The 12,798-nt window shown below is 37.1% G+C and overlaps 1 protein-coding gene across 3 annotated transcripts in view; it reads left to right on the top strand.

The window, feature by feature from the left end:
* Positions 1-12,798, top strand: part of TTBK2 (tau tubulin kinase 2) — a 201,838-nt gene that overhangs the window by 136,159 nt on the left and 52,881 nt on the right. For all 3 annotated transcript variants that reach the window (XM_004380675.2, XM_023735188.1, XM_023735187.1), the window contains one exon: positions 8,222-8,287. In XM_004380675.2, the coding sequence (XP_004380732.1) occupies positions 8,222-8,287 (66 nt within the window). The remainder of the gene's footprint in view (positions 1-8,221; positions 8,288-12,798) is intronic.

Genomic DNA, 12,798 nt, shown 5'->3' with positions numbered 1-12,798 from the left:
GACTGACTAAATTCACTCAGCATAATGCCCTCCAGATTCCTCCATGTTATGTTTCACTGCTTCATCGTTGTTATTTAGTGTTGTGTAGTATTCCATTGTGTTTATATACCATAATTTGTTTATCCATTCGTCCGTTGATGGGCACCTAGGTTGTTTCCATCTTTTTGCTGTTGTGAACAGTGCTGCAATGAACATGGGTGTGTATCTGTCTATTCCTGTGATGGCTCTTATTTCTCTAGGATATATTCCAAGGAGTGGGATTGCTGGATCATATGGTACTTCTATTTCTAGCTTTTTAAGGAGGCACCAAATCGATTTCCAAAGTGGTTGTACCATTTTACATCAGAGAATATTTTTGGTTTAAGGTTTGAAGATTATCTCAGGGCAGTAGTTTCAGAGATTCATCCAACCTTTATGCCTCTAGTAAGTCTGGAGTCCATGAGAATTTGAAATTCTGTTCTATATTTCCCCCCTTTTGATTAGGATATTTCTATAGGCTCTTTGATCAAAATGTTCAGTAATGGTAGCCAGGCACCATCCAGTTCTTCTGGTCTCATGGCAAAGGAGACAGTTGTTCATGGAGTCAGTTAACCACACATCCATTTCCTCCTTCTATTCCTGATTCTCCTTCTTCTGTTGCTCCAGACAAATAGAGACCAATTATTGTGCCTTGGATGGCAGCTTGCAGGCTTTTAAGACCTCAGACTCTATGAAACGAACTAGGAGATAGAACAGCAGCATTAAACATGTTATTAGGCCAATTAAATGAGATGTCCCATGAAACCATGACCCTAAGCCTCCAAACCAAGAAACCAGATCCCATGAGGTTTTTGATTGTACCTAAGCAGCCTTGGCAGCTGCTCTTTTTTTTTCTGTCATTGTTGTAAATATATTATCTCACAGCTTTTACAGGTTTTTTACAGTGTTACAATTCAACTTTTTACAGGTGTACAACTTGTGACAGCAATTATATTAATCAGCTGCACAACCCTACCCTTAATCAATGTGATATTTCCATCTCTGTTAACACCCCCCTTACCCTCTCCCTCCTGCCCCTGGTAACCACTGATAGACTTTGTTTTCTATACATTTGCCTTTTCTTGTCTTTTTATATAAGTGAGGTCATATGGTACTAGTCCTTTTATGATTGACTTATTTCACTCAGCATAATGTCTTCCAGCTCCATCCATATTGTAGTATGCATCAAGTCTTCATTTCTCCTACTGGCTGGGTAAGTATTCCATTGTATGTATGTGCCGCATTTTGCTTATCCATTCATCTGTTTGTGGGCATTTAGGTTGTTTCCACCTTTTGGCTATTGTGAATAGTGCTACAGTGAACACTGGTGTACAAGTCTATTTGAGTCTCTACTTTCAAGTCTTTTGGGTATATACCTAGGTGTGGAATTGACAGGTCATACGGTGGTTCTGTTTTTAGTGTTTTGAGGAACTGCTACACTGTTTTCCACAAAGGCTGTACCATTTTGCATTCCTACCAGCAATGGGTACGGGTTCCAATTTCCCCACATCCTTGCCAACATTTGTTATTTGTTTGTTTGTTTTTTTCTTTGTCTTAGTAGTCCTAAACCAAAAACCAAACCCGTTGCCCTCATGTTGATTCTGACTCATAGCAGCCCTACAGGACAGAGTAGAACTGCCCCATAGGGTTTCAAACTGCCAATCTTTTGGTTAGTGGCCGAGTTCTTAATGAAATGTTATCTCATTGTGGTGTTGATTTGCATCTGTCTGATGGCTAATGACACTGAGTATCTTTTCCTGTGTCTGGAGGCCATTTTAATGTCCTCTTTGGTGAAATGTCTATTCAAGTCCTTTGCCCATTTTATGATTGGGTTATTTTTCTTTATGTTGTTAAGTTGTTGAAGTTTTATATATATTTTGGTTGTTAGATTCTTGTTGGATATGTGATTTCTGAAGATATCCTTCTGGTTGGTAGCTTGTCTTTTCACTTTTTTGGTAAAGTCTTTTGATGAACAAAAGTTTAATTTTTATGAGGTCTTATTTATTTAATTTGTCTTTTGCTGTTTGTGCTTTTGTTATTATATTAGATAACCCATTGTTAAAAGTTAGGCCTGACAGTGTAGCTCCTGCTTTTCCTTCTAAGAATTTTATGGTTTTAGGTTGCATATTTAGGTTTTTAATCCATTTTGAATTTGTTTTTGTATATGGTGTGAGACATTGGATCCTGTTTCATTTTTCTGCTTTTTTTTAAGACAGTTTTATTATATAACCCCTTTGAAACTTACAATTTTAATTAAATTTTTGTGGATAACAAATATAGTTTTATTGACACAGTAGACACCCTCGTAGCTAACCAATAAGAAGCAGTAGTTGGTCCAGTAATTCAAAAAGTTCAGAGGACAGGGAGTCAAATGACACATGTATACCTTAGTTGGTTTTCACCAGTTTTTATATGCACTTTTTTTTTTTTAATGTAAAACACTTGTTGCCGTCGAGTCAGTTCTGACTCATAACGACCCTATAGAACAGAGTAGAACTGCCCTATAAGGTTTCCAAGGAGCGGCTGGTGAATTCGAACTACCGACCTTTTGGTTAACAGCCAAATGCTTAACCACTGCACCACCAAGGCTCCTTTTTGATGTATAGTTCTATGAAATTTTATCACGTGTAGATTTGTATAACCAACACCAAAATTAGGATATAGAACTGTTCCATTACCACAAAGAAACTCCCTCAAAACAATTTAAATTTTAAACATGAATGTATATTTATCTGCCAAACTTACAGTAGGGCCATCAGTCAGAATGTGTTACAGAGGGAATGGAGATTCTCTCTTACAACAGTGGCTTGTTTATGTGGTGGTTGGTTTTGAGAGCCTCTACTATTTATCACCTTTACAAAGTTCTGTGTTGTTGATGTTCCATCAAGTTGATTTTCAACTCATAGCAACCCCACGTGACAGAGTAGAACTGCCCCATGGAGTTTTCTAGTCTGTAATCTTTATGGGAATAGATGACCAGGTCTTTCTCCAGCGGAGCTGCTGCATGAGTTTGAATGGCCAACCGTTTGGTTAGCAAGTGGGTGTATTAGTTACATATTTAAGTAGGATTGTCAGGTACAAAGGAGTCCTAAACTGTGTATATTTACAACACTTTGATTGATACAGTTTAAGAATTGAACTTCTGTTTAATGATTTGAGTTTGCCTGTTTATTTTTTTTCTCCTGCTTGTAAAGCATGCCCCAGTTTCTTCACCATTCAGCTGGCATCTCACCTTGGCCCTTTGTGTCTCAGCTCTTAGAATGACATGTTTTCTCCTGCTGCTCCTTCCTAACCATTCAGCCGAAACTCCCAGTCCTAGGGCTATAGTGACCTGCTGAGGATAAATTTCAAAAACCTTTTTCTCTGTTAGCATTCCAGGATTTCAGCTGAATTTGTGCTATTTTCTTATTCCCATTTGGGGTTTTATTATGTAGTTCTTGCGTTAAAATTTTCTTTTTCCTGATCCTTCCCCTTTGGCTAGTAATAGGTCAGGGCTCAATGCTAGAGTCCTTGCCCTCTCCCTCCAGATTTGCTCTTGTAGGAGCTCATCCTGCCTGTAACACTCATTAGAGTCCTTGCCCTCTCCCTCCAGATTCGCTCTTGTAGGAGCTCATCCTGCCTGTAACACTCATTCCCTCTTTCCCATTCACATTTCTTCTGCCCTTGGACTAGTCTTGATGATTTTTGTTTGGATTATTAAAATAGTTTTCTCTTTGGTCTCCTTATCTTCTCCTAATCTGTTCTTCGTGCCTCCACCAGAGTAAACATTTCAAGAACTTTCTTGATCATGCCACTTCCCTGCTTAAAATCCTTTGATGAATTCCATTTGCCCGAACATTCTAGCCTGAACAACTTACTTGACATTCAAGGCCCTCCTTAGTCGGATTCCAACCTACTTTTCCATTCTTCTCTCTCACCGTTTGCTTCAGCCATACCAGACTTTTTGCTAACGTCTATGATACTTTCCTCCCTCTTTGCATTGTTCCCTATGTTCTTTTTACCTAGAATACATTTCTTTCTTCTTATTGTAATTCTGTTAGTCCTTCAAGCCCCGATTTATTTTTTATTTTTTACTCAAACGTCTAGGTATTCAATTTAATGAAATATGCCCTTAGATTGTTAATCACTCTTTTTATTTTTTAAAAATGTTTTTGAATATATTCATATGGTGTAAAAATAAAAGAATTAAAAATTTATCAAACACTTTTGCTCTTTGAAAGACAGTGTTAAGCCAAGGAAAACACAAGCCACAGACTGGGAAAAATGTTTGTAAAACACACATCTGATAAAGGTTTTGTATTTAGAGTCTGTAAACAACCCTCATAACTCAATAATAAGAAAACAAACAACCCAATAAAAATGGGCAAAAGATTTGAATAGTAAATATTTTGCCAAAAAAGAGATACAGATGGCAAATAAGCACATTAAAACATGTTCAGCATCATTAGTCGTTAGAGGAAATGCAAATTAAAACCACAGTCAGATACCACTATACACCAATTAGAATGGTTAAACTAAGAAACCAGACAATACCAGATACTGCTGAGGGACAGAAATTAGATCACTGGTTGCCAGAGACTGGGATCGAGGGAGAAGGGGTTGACTACAAAGGGGAACTTGGTGGAAATAGTCTATATCTTGACTGTGGTAGTGGTGGTTACATGACTTTCTTTGTCAAAATTCATAGACTTATGTACAGGCGGTCCCTGGGTTATGAACAAGATCCATTCCTAACTGTGTCTTTAAGTTGAATTTGTAGGTAAGTCGAAATAGATTCATACAGTTGTTATTTAGCCTTATATATACTATAGTGCAAGAAAAGGCTGGAAGCCTTTTTAATGATTTAAAAGCAGCACATGCAGCAAGTGAAGGTGATTGTAATGAAGAATTTGTTGCGAGTAGGAGCTGGTTCAGTGTTTCAAAGGGAGGGCAAATTTACGTAACATTAAAGGGCAAGTATGAGTTGTCCATAAATCAAATCAGACGTTCATAACCCGGGGACTGCCTGTATACTTCAGTATAAATTTTACTTTATATAAATTATACCTCAATAAACCTGACTTTAAAAAAATGATAGTGAAACAATTTCCATCTCACCCTGGCCTATCGCACACACACTCATTTCCTTTACTACCTCTGCTTCCTCCCCTTACCCTCACATTCACCTTTAGTTAGCTGTGCTATCACCCATTGCTGTCAAGTTGATTCTGACTCATAACCACCCTATAGGACAGAGTAGAACTGCCCCGTAGAATTTCCAACGCTGTAATCTTTATGGAAGCTGACTGCCGCATCTTTCTCCCAAGGAGCAGCTGGTGGGTTTGAATTGCTCACCTTTCGATTAGCAGCCGAGTGCTTAACCACTGTACCACCAGGGTTCCTTTTACTATTATTAGTTTCTTAATGTATTCTTATAGAATTTCTTTATGCATATATAATAAATACAAATGAGTATCCTTAGGTTTTTTTTTTTCCTTTTTTATTCAAAAGGTAGCTTGATGTACATTCTGTACCTTGCTTTTTTTCACTTGGTGATCTTTCTATGTCAGTATATAAAGTTTCCTTATGCCTTGTTACACTACAAAGTGTATTTCATTATATGGTACTGTAATTTATTTAATCAGTCCCCTATTAACGAACATTTGGGTTGCCTCCAGTCTTTTGCTGTCACAAACACTAATATAGTAAATGACTTTGTACATCAATTATCTTGTACATATGCAAGTATGTCTGTCATATAAATTTCCAGAAGTGACATTGCTGGATCAAAGAGAATATATGCATTTGTAATTTTGACAAAGATTCCCAAATTGCTACCCTTTGGGAAAGTTTCAAGAGACCACGTATTTCAAGGCCCAGTAAAATACTGCCTTATTCTTAAGACTTTTCCTTTTTCCCTCCCACCAAATAGAATTAATCCTTACTACTCCTGGGCTTTCATGGCTCATTGTAATTTGCTAATGGTGTTCATTTAGCCTGCCTTGAATTCGAATTACTTGTGTATATGGCTGTTTTCTCCAGTTGGGTTGTATTTTTATTGCATTATATAAGGTGACTGAATTTTCTTGATCTGGTAGTATTTCTTTGATTGTCGCATCAAGATTTCTCTAAACCACTGATCTCTCTTTACCTCTGTCTCAACCTTTCCATGGCAGAAGTGAGGTCAGAGCCAGGCCAAGGATGCTCTTAAATGGAAAAAGTCTCCTGGGCTTGTTTTGGCCAGAATCCATCAGGGAGAAGTCTAAATGCCCAATTAACTGTGGACTAGGCTGCAGAATATCATGATAGGTCTGGAAATTTTCTTCCTGACAGTTATTGGAGTGCATATAACTGGGCAAAATCACATGCGACAAAACCACTTTTGTGTTAGCCAAAGGCTGTTGTCAGGTATAAAAGTATAACCTCTGAAATGCTATTTCCGGAAAAGAGTTGATAGTAGGCTTTTGTGGATCGTATTAGAGATTTTACTTCTAGAAAGAAAAATTTCCAAACTCAGACTTCTGTCAGCCATAATGAGAATATTAGATATTCCTGTGTTAGTCATGATGTCTTAGGAAAATATTGAGATCTACTGCGTATTATTCTCAGTGCTCAGCAGCTAGGAAAATAAAGAGAATTTAAAAAAATTGTGGAAACTTCTGATGGCTGACACCTGTTGTTAAATAAAAAGAGAATATTTAAAAATAGTTACAATGAAAACAAAAAAGAGTGTTTAAAGGGCAAGACACAATTCTGTGAAAGAATAAATAGACAGCGTGAATAGATTAAACATGGCTTACAAAAATGAACAAATGGAGGTAGAATGCAAAGAGCTCTTACCTTATATAATAGCATATGACCAAAGTGACTCTGGTAAATGAGAATTTAAAAATAACATTTATTATAGTCTTTTTCTTACTACAAAAGTAGTACCTTTGAATTGAGGAAAATTTGATATTACTGCAAAGAACAAAAAAGTCTACTAATGAAAATGATTGCCTGTCATCATTTTTAAGTTTATCGGTTTTCATATAGAGCTATAGTGACATCTCTGAGTCTTCAGGATACTAGCTTGATTCTTGTGAAGCAGTGGAATGGAAACAGTGTATGATAGCAAGTCAAAAGACCTTGGTTGATGCCACAGTTCAACCACTTACTAATTTTGTGTCGTCAAACATGTTACTTAACCTCTCAGAGCCTGTTTCTATGTCTATAAAATTAGCAAGACAAGCAAAGACCATTCCCTCACAGAGTTTATATGCCAAAGGAAGAAGACAGGCAATAAACAAATAAATAAAAATATAAATATAATTAATTTTAGGTAGTGAAAGTTGTTACGGAAAAAAAAACTAAGTAGAGTAAAAGAATATAGTGCACTTGCCAGGTAGGGGGCTATTTTAGATTAGGATGATCAAGGAATATTTCTCTGAGGGGGTGACATTTGAGCAGTGGCCTTAATATGGAGTAGAAGACCTGTCCTTTGGATGTATGCAAGGAGATGCATTCTAACTGGAAGAAATAGCCTGTGCAAAGTATTAAGCTTGAAACAAAACTGGCTATAGGAGAAACCACAGTAAATCCATTGTGGAAGGAAGCAGGTGCCAGATCATGGAAGATCTTGTAGGCCGAATAAAGAGTTTAGACTTCTTCTAAGTTGAGCTCTCTGAGGACTCGCATTGGATTTATTCCTAGTATTTAGCACATTAAAAAGTACCCAGTAACGTGAATTTATGAATATATGAATTCCACATTCAGGGAGGGTACAAGTTGCCACTGTCTTTAAATTGAGTTTGAATGAGATAGCCAAGACATGAAGAAGTTGGCATCTTAGGTTACTTGGTGATTCCTCATGGTCCTAATATACTTACTTGTAACCGGAGCCTGAATATTAATGTATGTGCTATAATGTTTGGCATGATTCTGGGTATATAAAAGCATTTTAATGTTTTCTAATATACAGAACTATGTATCGATGTCATAAGTGTCACTTTATTTTAAAATGTAGGTAGAAACAAAATTAACTTAAACGTTACCAGTGGTTTTGTCAAGGTATGAGAGTTAGAGATATTCTCCCTATAATTTCACAATAAAAAAGTTAGAAATTCAAATAAATTACGTTTTATTGTTACAGTTATGAACATGTTTCTGTCATCTGTTTTATTCGGCTCAAGTGCACTGAATCTACTATTTGAAGCTCATTATTTTTTGTTTGATTTTGTTGTAGCCTCGTGCCGTGGCAGGCTTTCGAGGGACGGTTCGTTATGCATCGGTCAATGCTCATCGGAACAGGGTAGGTATCTGAACTAGAGGTTTATCTGTATAAGCTTGCTGGTGGCTTGAATCAGACTGCCTTGTTTACATTAGAGTACACAGGTGTGCAAAGTACTTTGGAGCAGAGGGATCCCCTTTATAGCTATAACGTTAATTGGAATGGTTGTCCTAATTCACATATTTTTGTGGTAGCAGTGGAGGTAAAGGAGTTAACAACTGTGAAAAGGTATATAGTAGATAAATAATATGTGCAGCTGCATAGAAAATAAAATTGGGTCTTTTCTTGATCCTTTGTCACCAACTTTCTGTTCTATGCAGCCAAAATTGCTTTAATGATAATATTTTTTGTGTGAAAATATACACAACAAAACATATACCTGTTCAACAATTCTTATATGTACAGTTCACTGACAGCGGTTACTTCCTTCACATTGTGTCACAGTTCTCACTGTTTCTGCCCCTGTTGTTTCTGCACCATATACTCTCTGCCCCTTAAAATTCTCATCTGTGCTTTAGAGTCACTGTTGTATGGGTAGTTGTTATAGCATAAGTTGTATAGTTAATTCATATAGGGAATTCTTCAATAGGTCACAAGGCCCAAGACAGACATTTATTGAGCTAAATTGTTGTTTAGTTTAAAGATAACTTCAGGGGATAGTTTTGGATCAAGGTTCCAAAGTTGTTTCCAAGCAATGTATTTGGGGGTCCTGCCTGTCTCAGTGTGTCTGGTAAGTCTGATTTCCAATAAGAATTTGAAGTTCTGTTCCTAAATTTTCCTACTTTTGATCAAGATCCATAAGTAGGGTCCCTGATCAAAACCTGTTCAGTAATGGTATCCAGGCACCATCCATTTCTTCTGGTCTCATGGCAAGTGAAATAGTAGTTTATGGAGGCAATTAGACCTGAGACCGTTAGTTTCTCCAGTTCCTAGATCTCCTTCTTCCTCTGTGGTTCCAAGCAATTAGAGACTAATTGTTGTATCTTGGATGGCTGCTCGCAAGCTTTTAGGACCCCAGGCACTACCCATTCTAAGAAGCTCTTAAAATAATATTAGGCCATAAAGAATATCACCCATGAATACTGTGCCCCTTTTAGAAATCATCTGTATGAGACCAAATGTCAACAATTATTCTAAAGCAAAGATGAAAAGTAAGGGGGCAGGGAAACTAGATTACTGAAATTGGAATAACCAGATGGAAATGAGAACACTGACACATTGTGAAAAATATAACCAATATCACTGAATAATTTGTGTAGAAATTGTTAAATGGGAACCTAACTTGCTGTGAAAACACAAGAAAATATGACTAAAACAAAAACAACGATAATGTTAGGTCAATTGACTGGACAGCCCCACAAGACCACCACCCCAAACCCATGAACCAAGAAAACTAATCCCATGAGGGGTTTTTGTAGCTAAATATTGGCAATGGCTATAGCCCTTTTTTTTTTTTTTGGCTGTTATTTTTGTTATAAAATTAAATGTAGCATTTTATCTGTTGTTTTGCCTCTCTTTTTAAAAATTTTCTAGCGTACAACTTTGTTGCAATAGTCTAGTTATGTAATTATTACGTTTAGTCAATGCCAATTTTCCCATCACTGTAGACATTCAGTATTTCTCGTAGAATGATTCTCCCTCTTTCTCCCCACTCCAACCCCTGGTAACCACTGGTAACTATTGGTTTTTATATGTTTAGCTATTCTTGTTAATGATAATTTGGCCAGTGCTAAATATATTAGGAAGATTATGCTGTGGTTTTACAAGCTATGCTCCAGTTAATGTGGTTTATTATGATGTGATTATAAATTGAACATAGGAAAGGTGTTTTTTATCAGTGTGTAGCACTTCACCAAGCATTTTAGCTCATTTGGTTTGATTTATTGTTGCATTATTCTGTGGCCTCTAGTAAGTTATTCTGTTTTGAAAAGAAAGCACTCTTTTTTTCCAAATAGATTCTTATACAGAATTTTAGACACTAGGCTTTCAAATTAATTGTTACAGAATTATGTCAACATTGGCATCTTTGAAATAGGACATTCTTTTTTAAAAAATTTTATTGCGGTAAAATGTATATAGTATGGCTAAACCTTGAAAACATCATATTGAGTGAAATAAGTCAGTCACAAAAGGACAAATATTATATGATTTCACTTACACAAGATATCTAGAATAGACAAATGCATAGAGAACAAAGATTATTAGTGGTTACCAGAGGCAGATGGGAGAGGGAATGGGGGACTTCTAACTTAAGGGGCGCTGAGTTTCTGATAAAAGTGATAGAAACATTTGGAAACAGTGATGATGATTGCACAACAGGATGAACATAATTAATGTCACTGAATTGTACATGTGAAGATTGTTGAAATGGCCGATGTTTTGTTATGTATATATTTACCACAATAAAAAATGTATATACAAAACATTGGCCATTTTAACCATTTTTAAGTATCTAATTCAGTGACATTAATTACATTCACCATGTTGTACAACCATCACCACTGTTTCCAAATGTTTTTCATCACCCTAAACAGAAACTCAGTACCCTTTTTGTGTGTGTGTGTGCTTTAGGCGAAAGTTTACAGCTCAACTTAATTTCTTATACAAAAATTTATACACATATTGTTATGTGACATTAGTTGCAATCCCTATAATGTGACAGCACACTCCCTCTTTCCACCTCAAGTTTCTTGGGTACATTCAACCAGTTCCTGTCCCTTCCTGCCTTCTCATCCTGCCTCCAGACAGGAGCCACCCATTTGGTCTCATTTAACTGATTGAACTAAGAAGCACACTCTTCACAAGTATTTTTATGTTTTATAGTCCAGTCTAATCTTTGCCTGAAGAGTGGGCTTCGGTGATGGTTTTAGTTCTGGGTTAACAGAGCATCTGGAGGCCATGGCTTCAGGGGTTCCTCCAGTCTCAGTCAGACCTGATCTTTTTACTAGAATTTGAGTTCTGCTCCACACTTTTCTCCAGCTCCGTCAGGGACTCTCTGTTGTGTTCCACGTCAGGGCGGTCATTGATGGTAGACGGGCACCATCTAGTTCTTCTGGTTTCAGGTGATGGAGTCTCTGGTTTATGCGGCCTTTTTGTCTCTTGGGCTAATATTTTCCTTGTGTCTTTGCTGTTCTTCATTCTTCTTTGCTCCAAGGGGGTTGGGACCAACTGATGCATCTTAGATGGCAACTTGCAAGCTTTAAGTCCCCAGACGCCACTCACCAAAGTGGGATGCAGAACATTTTCCTAATAAACTTTGTTATGCCAGTTGACCTAGGTGTCCCCCAAAACCATGGTCCCCAGGCCCCAGCCCAGCTACTCTGTCCCTCAAAGTATTTGGTTGTATTCAGGAAACTTCTTAGCTTTCGCCTTAGTCCAGTTGTGCTAACTTTCCCTGTATTGTGTGTTGTCCTTCCCTTCACCTAAGATGATTCTTGTCTACTATCTAGTTAGTGAATTCTCCTTTCCCTCCCTCCCCACCCTTGTAACCATCAAAGAATGTTTTCTTCTGTGTTTAAACCTTTTCTTGAGTTCTTATAATAGTGGTCTCATACAGTATTTGTCCTTTTGCAACTGACTAATTTCACTCAGCGTGCTTACTTCCAGATTCATCCATGTTGTGAGGTGTTTTGCGGATTCATCATTGAGAACTCAATACCTCTTAAGTAAAACTCCCCATTTTCTCCTCCACCCACCTCTGGTAACCACTGATAAACTTTCTCTCTGTACATTTGCCTATTCTAGGTATCTCATATAAGTAGGATTATACAATATTTGTCCTTTTGTGTCTGACTTATTTCACTCAGCACCGTACCATAATGTTTTCAGGGTTCATCCATATTGTACCATGTATCAAAACTTCATTTCTCATTGTGGCTGAATAATGTTCTATTGTATGTACGTACCACATTTTGTTTATCCATTCATCTCTTGATGGACACTTGGGTTGTTTCTACCCTTTGGCTGTTGGGAATAATGCTGCTATGAACACTGGTGTACAAGTATCTTTTTGAGCTCCTGCTTTCAAGTCTTTTGGGTATATGCTTAGTAGTGGAATTGCGAGGTCATGTGGTAATTCTATGTTTAACTTTTTAGGAGCCACCAAACTGTTTTCCACAGTGGCTGTACCATTTTACATCCCACCAGCAGTGGATGAGGGCTCCAGTTTCTCCATATCTTTGCCAACAGTTGTTACTTTCCTTTTCTGATAATAGCCATATTAGTGAGTGTGAAGTATATCTCATTGTGAAGGATACTCATTTTCAGATAAGCATAAAAATTTTCAGGGATGGTAATAGCTATATAAGTATTTCCAAAATAGCTACTAGAAAAAGATTGTATACTTTTTTTTCTATTTTTAGTTTAAAGGGTAGAGATTTCTTCTAAAAGCCTTTCCAACTTACTGTGCACTAACAGTCTGTTAACCTGCTTATTATTTATGTTACTTACCTAACCTGGGTAGATGAATTTATTTGATAGTGTATGCCAGTGGTTCTTAATCTTCTTTTCTGTTCCCACCATACCTGAAGAGT

This window comes from Trichechus manatus, unplaced genomic scaffold, assembly GCF_000243295.1.
Source record: "Trichechus manatus latirostris isolate Lorelei unplaced genomic scaffold, TriManLat1.0 scaffold00076, whole genome shotgun sequence".
Lineage (NCBI taxonomy): Eukaryota > Metazoa > Chordata > Mammalia > Sirenia > Trichechidae > Trichechus > Trichechus manatus.
Note: the sequence above shows the minus strand (reverse complement) of the source record. Positions and strands in the feature narration are given on the sequence as shown.